General features: G+C 46.0%; 1 protein-coding gene across 1 annotated transcript in view; it reads left to right on the top strand.

The window, feature by feature from the left end:
• Erich1 (glutamate rich 1) overlaps positions 1-19,156 on the top strand; it is a 63,595-nt gene extending 44,439 nt beyond the window's left edge. The window contains exons 4-6 of the mRNA XM_032918980.1: positions 12,433-12,861; positions 15,746-15,937; positions 18,735-19,156. Of these exons, the coding sequence (XP_032774871.1) occupies positions 12,433-12,861; positions 15,746-15,937; positions 18,735-18,808 (695 nt within the window). The 3' untranslated portion in view covers positions 18,809-19,156. The remainder of the gene's footprint in view (positions 1-12,432; positions 12,862-15,745; positions 15,938-18,734) is intronic.
• The last annotated feature ends 1,068 nt before the right edge of the window (positions 19,157-20,224 follow it).

Consider the following 20,224-nt stretch of genomic DNA (forward strand, 5'->3'; position numbering starts at 1 on the left):
AAGACTGGCTCCCAGCCAGAATGAGGGTCTTAAAGCCCATGCCCACAATGACACACCTACTCCAACAAGGCCACACCTACACCAACAAGACCACACCTACTCCAACAGAGCCACCCTATTCCAAGAAGGCCACGCCCACTCCAACAGGGTCACACCTTCTAATAGTGCCACTCCCTGGGCCAAGCATATTCAAACCATCACAACTTCCACTGAATGATGAGAGTGTGTTAGGACCTGACCTAACAGTTGGGTGAAAGGGTTTCTATAAAAGTCAAACATAGGCACACCGGTTTTAGTTAGAGCACTGTAAACATTAGATGCTCAGAATGGAGGAAACAGTTGAGATCCTACGATCTCTGTTCAGGCAACTGGAGATTTCATGGGGGAATGGGGAAGGATGAGCGTGAGCACCATAGAACTAGAGCGGGGAGTGTCACCGGGTTCTGCATCTCTGTAAACATAAAGCGAGACCAGCTGTGTGTGCCCGCTAACCACTGGGAAAACCAGTGCCCTGCCTACCCACAGTGACGAGACAAGACAGGGTGAAGGTTTCTCCATCTTGTCTCAGCTAGAGACATCTTTGGTTTAACCTAAAACTGACCTCCACCACCACTACCACCTTTGCTACCCCAGCCATGAAAAGTCCAGTGGGGAAGAACCCGACCCTGTCCTAGAAACTCAGTGTCAAATGTGCCAGCCGTCAAGGCTGTTCCCCACTTTGTCTTCTGTCGGCTTTGGTGTATCTCGTTTTCTGTTGAGGCCTTGGATCCACTTGGACTTGGGTTCTGTGCAGGGTGATAAATATGGGTCTATTTGTATTCTCCATGCAGGCACCCAGTTAGACCAGCACCATTGGTTGAAGACGCTGTCTTCCAGTGTGTATTTCTGAATTCTCCATCAAAAATCAGTTGTCCATATGTGCTTAGATTTACATCTGGATCTTCAATTCAGTTTCATTTTTTAATGCCTGTTTTTGTGCCTGTTTTAATGCTAGTACCATGTGTGTTTTATTACCACAGCTCTGTAGCACAACCTGGAATCAGGGTTGGTGATCCCTCCAGAAGTTCTTTCACTGTACAGGATTGTTTTTAGCTATAATAGGTTTCTTTATTACTCCACATGAAGTTGAGAATCGTCCTTTCAAAGTCTGTAAAGAGTTGTGCTGGAATTTTGATGGGGATTGCATTGAATTTGTAGATTGCTTTTGGTAGGATGGCCATTTTTACTATGTTAATCCTGCCGACCCAAGAGCATGGGAGATCTCTTCATCTTCTGAAATCTATTTCAGTTTGAGTCTATTGTGAAAGGTGTTATTTCCCTGATTTCTTTTTCAACCCATTTGTCATTCGTATATAGGAGGACTACTGGTTTGGTTTGGTTTGGTTTGGTTTGGTTTGGTTTGGTTTGGTTTGGTTTGGTTTGGTTTGGCTTGGTTTGTTCTGAGTTAATCTTGCATCCAGCCACTTCACTGCAAGTGTTTTTCAGCTGTAGGATATAGGATGATGTCATTATGCAGGTGAAAGCAGGTACAAGATAGAACGAAGCCTGTCATTGGATGAGAAGGAAGGATTGGCAGGAGAAAAGTTTTAGAGAGGAGGAGGAGACTGGAGCTAGAGAGGTAGCAGCCAAGAGAACATGGAGGTCGATGTTAAGATTACTCTCTGCACATTTACATGTTGTTATGAATATTCTTAAGGAATGGATGTGTACAGGACTTTGTAGGTCTAGATAGCAAATCATATCTTATCAATTGGATCAGAGTTCAAGAGAGTGTGTGGTGGCAGGACACTGGGCCGCCACGGAATTGGGACATGTATGTCTGGCATGGTGGCAACCTGCCTTGGGAACTAGATGGGTAGAGAGATTGTTGCCAGCCTCAGAGAGAAGCCATCAGCAGTGTGATATGGGATGGAGCTAAGGGGGTGAGATGCTTTGCTGACTGAGATGAAAATATCCCACAGATGCCATGAGACCCATGATGCCAGATCTAGTGTGGATAAAAGAAACCTAGAATTTTTAGGGTCACTTATGTATACTATACTATCCTGTGTAATGAGATGTATAGTGGAGCCTTTTATGTCTGACTTAAAGTGAATGCATATGACTTTAAGTGAATGACTTTGTGTCTGACTTTAAATAAAATGTTTGTTTCAACAACACCTTTGCATCAATAATTAGAGGCTAGAAGATTGTTTTGAGACAGTTTGTACCTTAAAAAGAAAATATCACCTCTTAAAAAACAAAAACGTTGCCTCTCTGTAAGGTCTGCATTTGGTGCTACATGAGAGCTTGCAGCTACACTGATCTTGGTCCTAAGACACTCCTGGCAAACATGGAGTTCTTTTCCATTACAGCTAGTCATGGTCGAAAGGGACTGAGATCTGTGTGGGTTGTCTGCTCTCATGAGCAGCAAAGGGCAAGATAATTTTGGTAGCTAAAACTTTCCCAGCCCCAATTAACCTTGTATGATGTTTGAATGAAGTAGCTGGAGTGAGATAGCTGGGTATCGGTCTTTCCCGAGAATCTGTATCCCTCTACTTTTTTGGAAAATAAAGGCTATAGCATCTTGGTGACCTTCCTTTTTTTACTGTGGCACCTATGCCCAACATAAATCAATAATTATATCATCTGCAAATAATGATACTTTGATTTCTTCCTTTCCAATGTGTATCCCCTTGATCCCCTTCAGTTGTCTTATTGCTTTAGCTAACACTTCAGGTCCTATGTTGAATAGATATGAACAACCTTGCCTTGTTCCTGATTTTAGTGGAATTGCTTCGAGTTTCTCTCCATTTAATTTGATCTTCCCTATAGACTTGTTGTAAATTGCCTTTACTATAATTAGGTATTTTCCTTGAATGTCTAATGTCTCCAGAATTTTATCATGAAGAGGAGTTGGATTTTGTCAAGGGCCTTTTCTGCATTTGATGAGATGATGATGGTTTTTTCTTTCAGTTTTTTTACACAGTGGATTACATTTTCTGATTTTCATATGTTGAACTATCCCCAAATCTCTGGGATGAAGCGTACTTGATCATAGTAGATGATCTTTCTGACATGTTCTTTGATTTGGTTAGCAAGTATTTTATTGTGTATGTTTGTAACTATGCTCATAAAGGAGATTGGTCTGTAATCCTCTTTCTTAAGTCTTTGTGTGGTTTGGGGATCAGGGTAACTGTGGCCTCATAAAATGAATTTGGCAGCATTCCTTCTGTTTCTGTTTTGTGGAATAATTTGAGGAGTATTGACATTAACTGTTCTTTGAAAGTCTGATACAATTCTGTGTCAAAGCCATGAACCAATTTTGGTTGGGAAGCTTTTAATGCTTCTATTTCACTAGAAATTATAAATTGTTTATCTTATCTTGATTTTGACTTTGGTAATTGGTACCTATTGAGAAAATTATTGATTTCTTAGATGTTCTGTTCTTTATATACTTTGGATACCAATCTCTATCAAATGTGGAGTTGGTAAAAATCTTTTCCCATTCTATAGGTGTCCTTTGCCTTACAGAAGCTTTTCAGTTTCCCCAGGTTCCATTTATTAATTGTTGATCTTAGTGCTTACACTATCGGTATTCTGCTCAGAAAGTTGTCTCCTGGGTCAATGTGTTCACAATAGACAAACTTTTATCCAAACTAACTAAAGGATGGAAAGAGAATATTCAAGTTAACAAAATCAGAAATGAAAAGAAAGATGTAGCAACAGACACCAAGAAAATCCAGAAATTATTAGGACATACTTTAAAAAATCTAGACTCCACCAAATAAGACATCAAAAACTCAAATAATCCAATTTTAAAATGGTGTGTAGATCTAAACAGGATTCCCAAGAAAGGAATTTCAAATGGCTGAGGCTTCCATACCAGAACTGAGTTGTGTTCAATTGAGTATTGCCATGGGGGGCAGGCAGACTGACACTAAGACAATGGGCTACTCTCTGCAGACTGACAATGGAGCCTCATTGCTGGAGACAACGTCCACACAACTCATTGAGCATGGAGAAGTCGAGCTGGTGCCTATATGGAACCTTCACCCCTTTGTCTCTTTGGTGCAGGAAAATACTCCTTGGCTACCGAATGAGAAATGTAGACACTAATCTAACCACAAAACCTTTGGCATATAATCTGTCCTGCCTACAAAATATGCTAGAGCAATGGTGGTGCAGAACTTGTAGGAGTAGCCAGCTATTGTCTGGCTTGACTTAAGCCCACTCCATGAGATGGAACCCATTCCTGACACTGTTTGGGTGACCAAGAACCAGAGACTAGATGAAACCTAGGATAAACACAAATGGAAAAACAATCCCTAAAATTATTCTTAAGGATATTCTACTACACTCAGATCAGTGCCTTATCCAGTCATCATCAGAAAGGCTTCTTCTAGCAGCAGCTGGGAGCAGATGCAGAGTGCTCTGCCTCCGGCAGGATGGGATTAAAGGCATGCACCACCATGCCCACTGTGAAAAGATTCTATTTTCAAAAAAAGAAAAAGACATGCTCCAGCTAGCTGCATGCGTTTAGCTTCTGTTAAACTGCTTGCTTGCTTTACTCCCCCTGCAGCTGCCAACCAGCAGTAGTTTTTCTGTTCTTTGCCTTTAAAAGATCCCAGCAAAATGCATTCCTGGCCACTCTGTGAGAAGCATTTCTCTCCAGGCAAGCACCAGCAGGCTTAGTGCAGATTCAATTAAGACTTCAGTGGAGCTGAGTGGTCTTTGGGTCTCTACCCTGGAACAAAAGACAGCTCATCGTTCATAACAGTTCAAAGGAAAGATGCCCAGGCCTGCACAAAGACCTCCGTCATTGAGAGGCACTAGGGAAGGAGGCTCACCGGAGAACTGCTGAAGTGGAAGCTTAGAAGATGAGACTGTCACCCGGTGCAGACTGGACCAAGTGAGTTCTGATAGCAGAACACTTCCAGACAAACTCACATAGAATCAGGAGCATGCCTGAGACAACATCCGCAGCTCTCCCGGGACTCTAGAACAAGTCGGCACTGTTGCTATGCCTTTATCACGGAGTTCCCCTGTGAAGAACAGGAAAGGAGCAAAGAGCAGTGCTTCTGGCTCTGGGTTCAGAAATGAAAACTGTACTCGGACCATCTACTGAGGAGAAGACTGCTGGTCCCTGTGGGACAAAGCAGGAAGCTCTTTATTGTGGCTGTATCTGATACCTCTGATACGCAGTGAGCAGGGATTTCAATCTATCATTACTTCAAAAAAAGAAGTGTACCATTAACCATGCTTTGGAGGCCTGTAGTTAAGTAGGGTGGGTTATAATTTCCTTTCCTCTGTGGCCACAGCCCTGGGGACTCTCACCCCAGGTTTCCTGTCCAGGGTCCTGTCTGCACTGGTTATTTTCACTGCCCCAATGCTGGCTCGGTGGGACTGGAAACTCACATTTCAGTTTGTGAATTAACTGAGATTTATTTCGTGTGATGGCTGGTTTGTGTCATCATCCTGGTTGGATTAAGAAATACCTAGCGTATTAGCCAAGCAAATCTCTAGGTATGTCTGTGAAGGGGTGGCCAGAGACAGGGCTCAAAGCTAATCCACAGATTAATCCTTTGATGAGTTCATCGTATCATCATGTTATTGGGAGGTGGAGAAAGGCAGGAGATGGGGCCTTGTGTATGGGGGTTACTGGGGGACGGGATGTCATACTAACTCACCCTGATACTTTCCTTTACACACCTTGTGCCAAGAAGTGAAGAACAGCCTCTACCACAACCAAGATGCTCTGTCGGAGACCACACCTCTCCTCTAAATTGGTGGTGGTGGTGGTGCTGGTGGTGGTGGTGCTGGTGGTGGTGGTGCTGGTGGTGGCAGCAGCGGTGGTAGTGGTGATAGTGTTAGAGGGACACAGAAATAAGAGGTACACTTGACTCCTTCCCACATGCTTTTAAAACCTGCACTGTCTTAGACTATCTGGTGAAAGTTATTCTTAATGGATGATGCAGTCAGTCGTCTTTCTAATGCCCCCCTTTCATCTCTGCCAAAAACTGTAGCTAACGCCCCAGAGCACACGTCTTACGGTTCTGCCCATAGTCCTGCCTCACAGAGCTGCCTCTGGCCACACATGGCTCTTGTACTTGATTAGGAAAAGTGAGATCTACAAGTTGGTCCTCCTGCCACACAAGCCACACTTGAGGTACACACTCACTTACTCGCAGCCAGTGGCACCCACGAGGACAATTCCCTGTTGCAAAAGGGTGGCACCATCCAGACCTTTCAGAGCTAATGGGAGACCACACTGGAGGGAAGAGTGTGAGAGAACCAGTGATGCCCTTGGTTTGCTTGCTGGGGCTGTTGGAGCGTCAAGGGAGAGAGGGAGTTCCTGATGAAAGCCCAAGGCTCTGGTCTGTGGACCAGAGTTCATGAGTTCAACTGGACCTGAGAATTTGCCGAGGACTACGGGAGCAGCGATGTTTTGCCCATTAATGCCTCAGGAGCAGAGAGGTGGGGAAGGCAGATGGACCTACGCACACTGGAACCCAAGGAGCGGGGACTTTCAGTCCAGTGTGCCATGCAGACATCAGCCATGACCATCAGCACAGATTTCCTCTGTGGCCACCGTGGCGCCCGTGACCTGTTGTTTAGAAGTGAGAGCCTGAGCTATTTCCCTTATGCAGAGAGCACACTCCTCATTGCTTAAGTTCTTCAATAGAAACCTGACTGCCCCAGGAATCAGACCTGTGACTCAGTTTCCCTTAGACTCCCTAAGCAAAGTGGCCCTGACAAAAGTTATAATGAAATATTTAGGATATACAGGATTATGAAAACAAAACCTTTTTTCATATAATACCAGACAGACATATATATGTAGTATGGGGTGGAAAATTACACCAGAAACTAAGTTGAAATTGAACTGTGTCATGATCCTTCGGCATCTTATTTTTGTAATAATTCTTATCTTGGGTTCATCTGACAACACGATCATGGTCAGCTTCCTCCGATGAGATTTTTGGGGAAGCCATAGGTTGGAACTTTGAGTCATGTCATAGTATTAAAGAAAAAAAGTCATGCATGGTGCTTGCTTTTGGCGGACTTGTGTTTAGTGCCGTCCTAACAGGTACAGAGACATACCCCAGGAGCCCGGGTACGTCATGAACAAGTGAGGATTTAGACCTAGAGATTAGGGGTTGGGCGGAGAATGTGGGCATGTGCCACTAAGAAAACATCCAGGATGAGGATTCCTGCCAAACGAACCTGACTGGATTCTTGCTGAGGGAACACAAGTGAGCAGACCTCGCCCTGGACTTGTAGAAAGGCTGATCAGATATGCAAGGTGAGGAGCATGAGGTGGGCTTTATGGCCAACTCGGCCTAGCAGAGGCCTTACTTGGGCTGGAATTCAGATAAGCAGGTGGACTCCGAGGGAGGGTGGGCAGAGGGACTACAGTTTTGGCCAAGCAGAGGCTGGAGAGATGGCTCAGCGGTTAAGAGCACTGACTGCTCTTCCAGAGGTCCTGAGTTCAATTCCCAGCAACCACATGGTGGCTCACAACCATCTGTAAAGGGATCCGATGCCCTCTTCTGGTGTGTCAGTGTACGTGTGTGTGTGTGTGTGTGTGTGTGTGTGTGTGTGTGTGTGTGGCATGTGTTTTAAATAAGACAAAGGCTACATTTTTCCTGTATGGATCTATGTGTCATATATTTATACACTATGTTGTGTTCTTCAAACCTGGGGGATTCTAGGAACTTAGGGTGCAGAGCCACAGCATATGTAAAAGGTAAGGTCACATCACTGGGCCCCACAGAGGGCTCCCCACTTCCTCAGCCTCCCCTGGCACATGAAATCTATGGAGCAATCCTATGGAACCCGGGGACAGTGCAGAAGCCAAGGTGCAGTGCGTCACTCCTAAAGTCTCCCCCCATCATGTCCTCTCACACCCTTTAAGGACCCTGACCTTGATTCTGCCGACCTGGAAAACGCCTTGATCCTGGTCCTAGACCTTTGAGTGGGGTCATGGGATCCGTGGAGGGGCGCAGCAGTAAGCTCACTGTCTCTCATAATGAGCTACGTCCGTCACGCTCATCTCGGCCCTAACCTGTTAGTAAAGAGCTTGTCTTCACACTTTCAGATTTCCTTCATATGCAGCAGCGTGATTCTCACGCAGTCCCTGTTTGGCCTTCTTTCTGCCTGGGGCCTGAGAGAGAGCCAACCCACTAGCAAATGGCGTGGTTTCATCATTTCTACCTAATTTGAGAGGTTTTCTTTTAACACATTAGCATGGCATATGGCAGTAGCAGAGGTATTGTAGGTAACCCTTATGTTCTGAGTTTTCCTTGATTTTAATTAGATCAAAGACCTTGTCATATAGTAGCATCAAAATTCGTCAAATATTTTCTATCACGGCGATATTCTTATTAATGTTATTAAGATCCCATTAAAGTTTCTTAGCAGTACTCGTGAGAGCCCTGTTCTCCCCTGCTGTGGTGGCTTGAATGAGATCAACTCTCACAGACTCATATGTTTGAATACTTGGTCCCAAGTTGGTGGAACTGTTTGGAAAGGATTAGGAGGTGTGGCCTTGTTGGAGGAGGTTCTTACTTTGGGGAATGGGAAAGATTTCAAGAAAGCCCACTCAGTTCCCAGGTAGCCCTCTCTGCCTTGTGATTGCGTCTCAAGCTGTGAGCTCTCAGCTATTGCTCCAGTGCCCTGCCTGCCTGCCTGCCTGATGCCATGTTCCCCTCCCTGATGCTGTGCACTTTAACCCTCTGGAACCGTGAGCCCCAGATCAAAAGCATTCCTTGTAAGTTGCCTTGGTCACAGTATCCTATCACACCATTAGAAAAGTCACCAAGATACTCCCCTTGCAACATCCTCGTCAGGTTTCAGACTGAAGAACAAGCAAGCTGTGGATACCCTGTCTTTGGTTAGTAATGCTTATGCAAGGGGTACATGGGTTTTGGGGTTTTCTCTAAGTCTGCAGTACAATTCACAGGTGACCCTAGAGTCGGCATTCTTCTTTATTTTTTATTTTATGTATAAGGATGTTTTGCTTTCACGTGTGCAACACTTGCGTGCAGTGCCTGTGGAGGACAGAAGAGGATGCTGGAGGCCCCGAAACTGGAGTTACAGACAGTTGTGGGCTACCATGTGGGCACTGGGAGCTGAATCCTGGGTCCTCTGGAGGAACAGTTAGTGCTCTTAGCCATTGAGCCGTCTCTCGATCACCGCCCCTTTAATCTTCAAGAAGAATATGGAACAATTAAAGTTTTCTATTTCTCCATCTATTTGGTGAATTGGCAAGTTTCTCTCTGAACTCTCTTTCTTGCAGAGAGCCTAGCCTGCTGTATGGCGTCGCTCAAAGCGTCCTCTGCTACTTTCCTAATGCTGGCAGCTGTGACATCTCCCTTCTCTTCTTGACTCATCTCACCAACAGTCAGTCCAGGTCTTTCTTTAAAATGTCATAATTGATTTTTTTCCTCTATTTGCTCTCCCTGTATTTGCTTTCCTTCTAATTCTCTTTAGTTTGCTCTTTGATCGCTTGCTTGTGTTATTTATTTATATTTACTTTGAGGTCAGATCTTACCATCTCATATTGACCCAGAATTCTAGAATATTACCCGTTCTCCTGCCTAAGTTTATCAAGTGCTGGGATTATAGAGATTCATACCATACCCAGTATAGAAATAGCCCTATGTATGCATATGTGTATGTGTGAACATGTTTACATGTATGTGTATATGTGTGTACATGCATGTGTATATGTGTACATGTATGTGTGTGCATGTGTGTATATGTGTGTACATGTATATGTGCATGTGTATATATGTGGACATGTGTATGTGTACATGTATATGTGCATGTATATATATGTGGACATGTGTATGTGTGAGTGTGTGTATGTGTGTGCATGTGTGTATTTGTGAGTGGGTGCATATGTATATGTATGAGCATGTGCATGTGTATATGTTATGAGTGTGTGCATGTGTGTATATGTGAGTGTGTATGTGTATATGCGGGTGCGTATGTGTATGTGTGTGTATGTATGTGTGCATGTATGTATGTGTGTATGTGTGCATGTGTATACACACAAACACACACACATATATATATATGTTATTCATTTTATTTCTCAGTACTGATGACAGCCCAGAGTCTCCTTTTATTAGGCAAATAATTCAGCACTGAGCTATATCCCTGACCACAGTCTTGTGTCCCTAGACCCACATGACATCAATGCTCACTACTGACTTTCTTTCTTCTTGACATGGTTAACAGATACCTTTAAGAAGCACTTAGTGGCCGCCTAGACTTTTTGCGATGTCCTAAGTTCAAGATTAAGCTAAGGTTTCCTCATTATAAAGCCACATATGTTTAGTCGCCTCAGCATGGAGGTCAGACGGGCACAGCCGAGCATGAGCAGCCTGCCTCACGTCACCCATGTGACCAGAGCACACTTCCCAGGTCTGGGCTAACGGTGACTTCTTTAATCTTCCCTGTTCAATAGCACACGCACGCATTTATCCAGAAACGGGTCATAAATGCACCGTTCGAGAGCTGTTTTGCTCCTGCCACCTTTTAAAATTAATACTTTGAGCCTTTAAGGTAGCAGATCGATATTGTAACCATTCTTAACAACAGCCTTCCATATTATGGTGTGACCACTTGCAAAAGAAATAACCCACAGAGAACCAAGCCGGCAATTAGTGCCGTCCTGAAGGTGGCTTCCAGGGAGGAGGCACCCACAAAGATCCTGGAGAGAACTGAGGATGCAGCCTCCAGTCACCCTCCTTAGTGAGCAATCAGGACCCCACACACCCAGGGCCCCTGTCACGCCAGCTCCCAAATGGCCCTCCTCTGAGATCATAAAATATGGATGGACTCTGTTCTCCAAATTAATGACATTAAACATTTTTAAGACGCCAGAAGGAACACTTTTCCATCATGTGGCGAACCTGAGATAAACAGTTCCTTAAACAGTCGTCACTTTGGGGACATGAATGTTTAATAGACCACTTCATTGTCAGGGATTCAAAGACACTCGGAGTCAACATTGATCCGCCAGCCACACTTAGCGGGTTCCTCATATCGACTCATACTTGCAAATGAGATGGAAAGATGTGCTCTACTGAAAGATCTACCAGTGGCTAAGGAAAGCAGTGTGTGAGCTAGACCATAATCTAATATCATGACTTCCCGAGGAGTAGTCTTGGCCTCACGTCAAGTTCGAGGTAGCAGTGGGTTTCATAGAAACAGTTGCTAAGTACAGGAGAAAACTGTGAACTCTCATTCCAAAATAGCAGGGGAGTTGCTCACCACTCCCACAACACAGCGTCTAATCCAACAAGGACGCAGAGCTGAGGGGTGGTCCACGTCAGGTGAGAGGCAAGGCCTGCAGCTCACTAGGAGACATATGCCATGTGATTCAACGGTGATGCAGCCTCCTGTGACCGCTTCAGCACCTCCCGGGAGTTGATTAGCTGTCCAAACAGAGAAATGACGCCCTGCTGGGTGCTTTCCCTGTCGGGTCAGTAGGCAGCTCTTTATTAATCTTGGTTTCTTGAGGGTGGACAGCTCAGAAATCTCAAACAAGAATTTCCTAAAATTAGAATTGTCGAGAAACCAAAGCACGAGGTACCGTGACAGGCTCTACAGTTGCTGGGCCCGCAGGGCATGAGTCACCTGTGATGAGAAGAACGGGTTGCGTCCTCGGCCTGTGTGCTAAGTGGCCCGCCAAAGGGTGAAGCGGGCGTGTGGTGGTGTGCAGAATTCCGTCATACTTTCCCAGTCCCCGTATGCACACTGAAGAGAGCTGTGCACTGTGAGGCCTTCTGCATGGCAGCAGCTGGCCATTCTCCCACCTGACCCTGAGTGCAGTGTCCCTTCCCCACTCCCCCCCCCATCCATCAGTGGGGCTGTGCTGCTCCTAAGTTAGTTCCATGTGTCTCTGTGGCGGGTTGCTCAGCTCCCGCAGTCCGATGCGAATGTCCATTCCTGATTAGTATTAAACTCCTCACGCTCTGAAAGCAGACAGCTACAGACGCGCCGGACACAGGAGCGAGAGGATCTCAGATTTAAAGCCAGCCTGTCCGGGCTTGATAGGAAGCCCCCCATCTCAGGAAGAGTATAAGAAAAGTTCATACGTTTTTATTCCAGGGTCGTGGGGGATTAATCTTGCACTAATAAAACGACAGTTACATCCCTAAAAAGATACACTAGATGTCACAATTGTAACGGCCACGCGTATTTTTTTTTTTTTTTTTTTTGTAGGGCAGGAGGAATAGAGTGCCTGTTTGAATTGCAGTTAACACTAAGGTTTAGGTGGTGTGGTCAGTTAAGGTAAAGTTAGGAACCACTGAAGTCAATTGTTCAAACTCCTTTTTACTAAAACTATAAAAATCCCGATGGCAAACGCATTTAAGTTAAGTGCGGTTGTCGTGGTTCTATCATCCTAAAAGTCACCATATTTGAATTTTTTAACAGACCCCGGTCTTCCTGACCAGCCGAAACGACGAAGAATTAGACGACACAAGTCAAAGAAGAGTATTAAAAGCCTTGGTGGCGTTACCGTAAGGCAAACGGAACTAGAGACACAGCGAGAGAAAACGCACCCGCCACATCCAGATGCCCCCGCCATGAGCAGAAATAAGAAAAGGAAGTGGAGGGCAAAGCTGAGGCTGAGGAGGAAGAGAGAAGCAGGCTTAGCCGCCAGGGCCTCTGCGGCCAGCTTCACCTACGAGCCCGAGAGCAGCGAGGAGGCAGAGGTGGAAGGCGATGTGGGAGGAGAGGAAGAAGAGGATCCCGAGAGCTCAGTCGCAGACACCGCCCAGGAAGACACTGAGCTCGCCAGCAGCAGGGCGGACAGCCTCCTGAGCTTTCTGAAGTCAACACAAGAAATCTACTTCTACGATGGTAGGCGTCCCTACCCGTTTTCCCCTTGAATAATGGCATCCACTTAGTACTTGGGAAATAGCCAGGCGTAGTCAAACGCTTAGACCATTACAGTACAAACCGCGTCACAGTCTTCGTCTGACCCACTTTTCTCCTCGCTCCGGTGAAATGCCCGACAAAAGTAACTTGCAGGAGAAAGGACTTTTGTATCCATGTTACTCTACACATGATGACGAAAGCACTTTCTGCTGGGGAGTGTAGGACAGACAGCGGGAGTTCTAAGCGGCTGCTTCTGTGGCTTCCACCGTCAGGAAGAAGAGAGCCGTGAATGTTTGTCCTCATCTGTCTTTCTCCCTTGCTCAGTGCCCACCCACAGTGGGCGGAGCTTTCCATTTCAATTATCCCTGACCAATAGAGCCCACCATGGACCTGCCCAGAGCCCCACCTCCCAGGCAGTTCTAGTTGACTACAGGGATTCGCCATCACAGCATTCAAAGTAAATGGTAAGCTTCAAATCAAAACCCAGGAGATGACAACTTTGTCTAGCACGTAGCTATCTTAGCCCATGGATCCTACAGGTCATTTCTCCTGTGCACCTTGTGGGAAACAACAGCCGGTGCAGTGTAGTTGGGGCTCCCACCGTGAAGCTGGGGTTCCACGTGTAGATTGGGATGCGTTGCTGTTAGAGGCTGTGTTTCTACACGAGGATGGCTCTAGCTGGCAGCGCTGAGCGGCCGTCACGTTCATAAGCGACTAGAAAAGAAAGCCACACAGCTCGCTCCCAGAGAGCACTCACTCTTATCTTCCTTATACTGCTTACCAGTGTGAGTTTTCAGTAAGCATTGTTTTTTAAAGATTTATTTATTTAATATATGTAAGTACACTGTCGCTGTCTTCAGACACACCAGAAGAGGGCATCAGATCCCATTACAGAGGGTTGTGAGCCACCATGTGGTTGCTGGGAATTGAACTCAGGACCTCTGGAAGAGCAGTCAGTGCTCTTAACCATTGAGCCTTCTCTCCAGCCCTTCAGTAAGCATTTTTAATTAAATATATATATATATATTTATTATATATATATATATATATGATCTGCAAAAGTAAAGACTTATTCTCATGATTGACAATTGCTCATTTTTATAACGTTTCATCAGCAACTGACCTAAGGACCAGAAAGAACAAGGGCCAATCAGGATCCACCATGATCACATCGCGAACAGGATGTTGGTGTGCGCTTCCATTTAGATGACGTCATTGGCGGTCTCTAAGAAGAGGCAGTGAGCTTAGATACAAACTTCAGCCAGATAGGAAATGTCCTTAGAGTACCACCGAGAAGCACCTAACTGTTTACGTGCTGATGTGAAAACATCGCCGGGATGTGACACGCTCCCTGACACGCCGCAGGTCTAACACTCAGGTGACTGGCATGCGGGAAGAAGGCAGATGCAGCAGGAGCAGTTTCTGGAGATGATAGCTCACCTTTTCAAAGTGACAGCAGACATGCCATACTCCAACAAGACCGTCTTAGTATTTATTCTAATGCTGTGAGGGGAGACACCATGACCAAGGCCACTCTTAAACAACATTTAACTGGGGCTGGCTCACAGGTTCAGACACTCAGTCCATTATCATCAAGGCGGGAGCATGGCAGCATCCAGGCAGGTACGCACGGCACTAGAGAGCGAACTGATGGTTTTCTCATTGGATTAGCAGGTGACAGAAAGTGAATGCCGCCGCACTGGGCATGGCTTGAGCATTTGAAACCATAAAGCCCGCCCCCAGTGCCACACGTCCTCCCACAAGGCCACACCCACTCCAAAAAGGCCACATCTCATAATAGTGCCACTCCCTGGTGACCAAGCATTCAACTCTGTGCACCTGCAAGGCCATCCCTACTCAACCCACCCCAAGGACCCTTAGAGACAGCATCACACATGAGCACGTTGTCTAACACAGAGTGCTGGTAGCGAAGAAAACTCTAGGAAAGACAAAAAAACAGAAACAAAAAACAGCGCATGCCACAGTGGGTTCAAATCCAGCTGCAGAAAGTTTGAAGCCAAGCATAACAGGGAAGTGGGACGAGGATCTCCATGATGTTAAGTCAGACAAGGCAGGCGCGGATACACAGACGTCGCAATGGTTTCTCTCATGTGGAAATACAAGCCTTTGTTTACAGACGTGTGTGTCTAGGGCCTGGAATGGGAAAGGGGGACCATACAGTGGGAGGAAATGATCCAAAACGTGTGAGGCGGCGGGGCAGCTGACGGCATGGAAACGTGTGACACAGCAGCAGGAGGGACTCATTAAGGACCACAAAGATGGTGATGTCAGCGGGTGGGGCGAGAGCCAGGTGTACACATGAAAGCGAAATGGTGTCCCCCATGAAATCCGTTACTCCATGTGCAAGCTAAAAACAATAAGTAAATTGGGGAAAGTTTAAAAGATCTTAAAAGGAGCCCAAGAGAAAAACTTTTTCTCTGTCCAGACCAGCAGACCTTGGGGAGAACAGACAAAGCCGGCCTCTTAGGAGAGGGGTTTTCTTGATTAGCACGAAGCAGTCAGAACTCTTACTCCATTGTTGTTCTCAAGGACCCCGTGGCGTGCCTTGGGCTTGGTTTCCATGTCTATTTTTCCTGCTGTTGTCAGTGACTCAGAGGATAGTGTTGTGCTTGGAAGGTGTTTAAAATACAAGACACGTCCACAGGCCGCCTCCCCCAAGTCACTCGAACGGTGGCACTTCGATGCTGTGTTTCCTCCCAGAGTTCCATTCCCATTCTGTCCTGGGAGTTCGTTAGGGACCTGACGTGCCGCACATCTCACCCCCAGGAATGTGTCCATACCTGGGGACTCCTAAGGGAGCGGGAGTTTGTCTTGCAAGTAACCAAGACCCCGTGACTCCTTTCAGAAGCTTCCAGAGAGGACCCAGCTGTGAGCGCAGAAGCTGCTGAAGAGCTGCTTCGCCTCCTCGAGTCTGGACGCTTGCCTCCCGCAGACGTGCTCATCCTGGACCACATGAAAACCCTGCTGCTTCTGCAGGACACCGAGAGACTGACAAGCGCCCTGAAGATGTTCCCCGAGCACTGCATGATGCCTCCAGGTAAGCACCACAGCGCCTACCCCTCCGGATCTGGGTGTAAAACAACACCCAATAGACCTAAAACAGAACCCACAGAGAAAGGGGCTTCGCACGCTTCTGACTGGCACAAAGAGATGCCTCACAACGTATACCTAAACCGATACAACATCTGAAACCGATACACCATCTGATATTTGGCCTTCGAGTTAGCAATTTTGGGGGGCCAGTTGCTCTAAGTTTAATTGGAGTGGAATGATTCTGTCTCTCTTTTCTTTTCTTTTCTGCCTACTTGGTAGAGGATAGTTTTCCGTCTTCCAGAGATCTCTGTTCCTTGTTGAAAACTCAGCATTCGTATGCTTAGGAAGAGCACTGAACTGCTGTGGTGATACTTCTTCCTCTCACTTCTCTGACTCTGTAAACTGTAGCATGTAGTATCCGGCTTGGTGTGTGGCCCTGTTAAGGACCCAAGGTTTGTTCAGAAGAGACGGAGGAGTTTGAGGGGCAGGGTCACCTAGGTGGACCTGAGGGGAAATGGAGGACAAAGGCTTTTTTATGACAGACGAATGAGGATTAACAGAGATGAGGAAAAGAGACCGGAGAAGGCGTGGGACTGAAGAAGCTAATGGATACGGAAGTGTGCTCTTGGGGAGCACAGATGTGTGTCAGGAGAGAAGAGGGGCTGCAGATACGCCACCTCCTGACAGGCCAGCAGGCAGTGGGTCTGTTTCATGCCTACGGTGTTCAGATCTGACAAATTTAATATGTACAATGAGGTTTTATGCCAAACTGCAAAAAGGTTTAAAAAATAAATAAACTTGGTTTAAGTTACAGAGATGGCTGGGGGGTGGGGTATGAGTACTTGCTGTGTATGCGGAGGGCATGAGTGTGAACCCCAGCTCCCACCTAGAAGAGTAGGAATGAGAGCATGCGTCTGTATATCCTGCAGTGCAGACACACAGACCCCAGATGACTGGCCAGCCAGCCTGTCCAAATGATGAGCTTGCCTCTCAAGGAGAGCCCTTAAAGAAATAAGGCGGGAACCCGGAGAGGAAGACACCTGCTTCTCCCTTTGCCTTTGCCTATATACATAAGGTGCAGACACACAACACAACATACCACACACACCACAGACACCACAACACAACACAACATACCACACACAACACAGACACCACAACACAACATACCACACACAACACAACACAACATACCACACACACCACAATACAACATACCACACACAACACACACATACCACACACAACACAACACACACATACCACACACAACACAACACAATACAACATACCACACACAACACAACACATATCACATCACAACACATATCACATCACAACACATATCAAATCATAACACACGCAACACAACGCACATACCACACCATATAACAACACACTTCACACCACATAACCACACACTTCACACTACACAACACACACACCACATAACAACATACCATACACACTACATCACAACACACATACCACACAACATCCATAACATATAACTACACACTTCACACCACACATAGCACATAGCCACACACTTCACCCAACACACATCACAGCACACAACAACACACCATACATGCCACACTACACATTACACCACACACATACTATACCACACATACACACACACATACACACACACCACACTGCACCACACCAAAAAATGTTTTAAAACCGTAAAAAGCAAACTGTATACAGCTAGTTTTGTTAAGTTAGACTACTATGAATTTGATGAGAGGAAATTAATTTTTTTTTAGTTGTCCTGTTCTGGCACGTTTTGTGTGTATCCGGAAACAAATGGAGAGTGTGGGCAGGGGTGGCTGCATTGTGAAAACCTCTGCCTCTGCCCTGAGGTCACTGGGCAGATTCCAGTTCAGGCACGTTGGCCATCAGTAGTGGATGGAACTAAATCCTATACACGAACCTGTTTCTGGGGCACATGGTCCCTCCGTGCACAGCTTTGCTGAGCTGACCCGTGTCACAGATACTTAGGGATAAGGCAGGGCTGTCTGCACTCAGCTCTCCTTGAATTCACTGTGTGGAAACTTACTTACGTTATCCAAACAGAGAGCCAGAGACCTAAGGAGCGCTCACCTTGTCCATCAGCCAGAACCAGGAAGTATTTGTGTGAATTAAGGTGGAAGTTGCACCCCTCCCTCAGTACCAGAGCTCCCAGAATCTACCACATACTCCACGGTTTGGAAGTAAAGATCAAAATGGACCACATCAGGGGCAGCCCTGGGGTCTGACCAGACCTGGGAGGGGTCCCCTGTGCCCGCACTCTCTGAGACCTCCCGTCTTCGCGTCAGCCTGTATTCTGTGTAGCTGAGGACTTTAGAAGCAAAACTCTCCTAAAGTAAACTCTAGGAGGTGTGTCCGCCCTGGAACCCGGAACTCACAGGAACTCAGGCTGACTGCAGAGCTGCCGTCTGAGAACAGGCCCGACTCGGGCTACAGCTCCCTTAGGAAGGAGGAGCAGCGCTGGCAGGTGATGTCAGAGATGACCTGTCTCCCCGCTGAGCTCTAGCTGTCCTGACATAGCACTGGTGTCATTAAAGCCACAGGCTGTGCAGCTCCTGGTCCACACTTCTTAGAGTTCTTCTTTCCTTGACACAAATGTCAGTTGTCTCTCGTTTCTGTTTGCACTGGGTCCCTGTCAGCTCGTACATCAAGAGAGCATCTTATTAGATTGAGGGTTTTCTCTGGGCCCAAGGGCTACCGCCTATAAAATCGTTACCATCTGTGATTTTATTTTCGTTTGTCTTGCCTTTGTTTTTGCCTTCCAGACCATGCCAGAATAATCTCGGCTTTCTTTAATTATTGGATCACGCAGATTCTTCCTGAAAAAAGCAGTGAATAAATCATTGTCACCTGAGAAGAGCTGTCATTTAACACGGAGGTGTTAGGTACGCATAGGATGCGAACTCAGACTTCACGATTGCACATAAAGAGTTATTTATTATTTTTTTCTTCGGCGAATCAAACCCTGGAGACATTGAAGACATTTCTACCCTGTTATTTATTTCCGTGTTTGTATGTCATAGGTAAGGTATCCTCTGAGACTTTAAGTGAGAAACTGGGGTAAAATGAGAGCATTTACTTGCTTACCGTTACGCGTACATTGATTTACTTCATAAAACTAGATTGTCTTTTGATGCCTGTAACAGAAATAGATATTTTATTAAATAAACTATATAGTTTGAAGTTATCATATCTGTGATAAGATTATAAATCACCTTGTGTACGGAAACCCAGTGCCTAGGGAGGCAGCCCGGCTTGTAGACACTAGCTACGCAGGGAGGTGCCTGCAGTTTGGCCACTGAAACCCAGAGCTGTAACGGCCGGGCACATCCGCAGTGTAGTCCCAGTGCTACACCCACGGCAAGATGGAGGCTCTCCCAGAGGCTCAGCAGCTCGCTCCTTGCAGTATCAGCGCAGCAGCAGAAGTATTCCTGCCTCGAGAAGGGGAAGGCAGGAACCTGCTCCTGAAAGCTATTCTCCGACACCCACCGCGGCACATGCATACGCACACTCACAGACACGCTTGCACACACGAAAGCTAACATTTTCTAAGATGCCCTATGGGCATCATAAGTTCTATACGGGTCCCGAGAGGTTTACACAGTTTTGTTACAGATAAATTGATTCTCTTCCTGATTATCTACATTAGAAATCATGCAAAGAATCTGTTATTCCTTCCTTCCTTTCTTCTTTCTTTCTTTAATCTTTCTTTGTATACGGTTCAGCCACCAGTTCTAAAAGCCTTAGTCACTCAACCTCACAGGTGCCGGGGAGGACACGGACTCGCCAGGAGTCGTTAGCTCTACCCAGGAAGACAACATGAGTATGATTAATATGGATAAAATAAAGGTCGTCACCCAGTCGTAGAGTGGTCTATGGCCTCACTATCCCACTGTGACGATCCTCAGACTCTGGCTTCGTAAGTCTGTGCCACCCTGCCCAGCTCAATTTGTATCCTTTAAAAATGAAACATTTATTAGAGGTGTCTGACACATAGCTAAGGGGCTACCTGCTCAGGGTCTCTGTGCACATAGCCAAACACACAAAATTGTAAACATACTTACTTAAAACAATAAGAATCTTCCTTCCTTCCTTCCTTTCTTTCTTTCTTTCTTCCTTTCCTCCTTTCTTTCTTTCTTTATCCAGTTTTGGTTTTGGTTTTTCAAAACTGGATCTCTCTGTGTAGCACTGGCTGTCCTAGCACTCACTTTGTAGACCAGGCTAGCCTCACACTCACAGAGATTCACTTGCCTTT

Source organism: Rattus rattus, chromosome 13 (assembly GCF_011064425.1).
Source record: "Rattus rattus isolate New Zealand chromosome 13, Rrattus_CSIRO_v1, whole genome shotgun sequence".
In the NCBI taxonomy this organism is placed as follows: domain Eukaryota; kingdom Metazoa; phylum Chordata; class Mammalia; order Rodentia; family Muridae; genus Rattus; species Rattus rattus.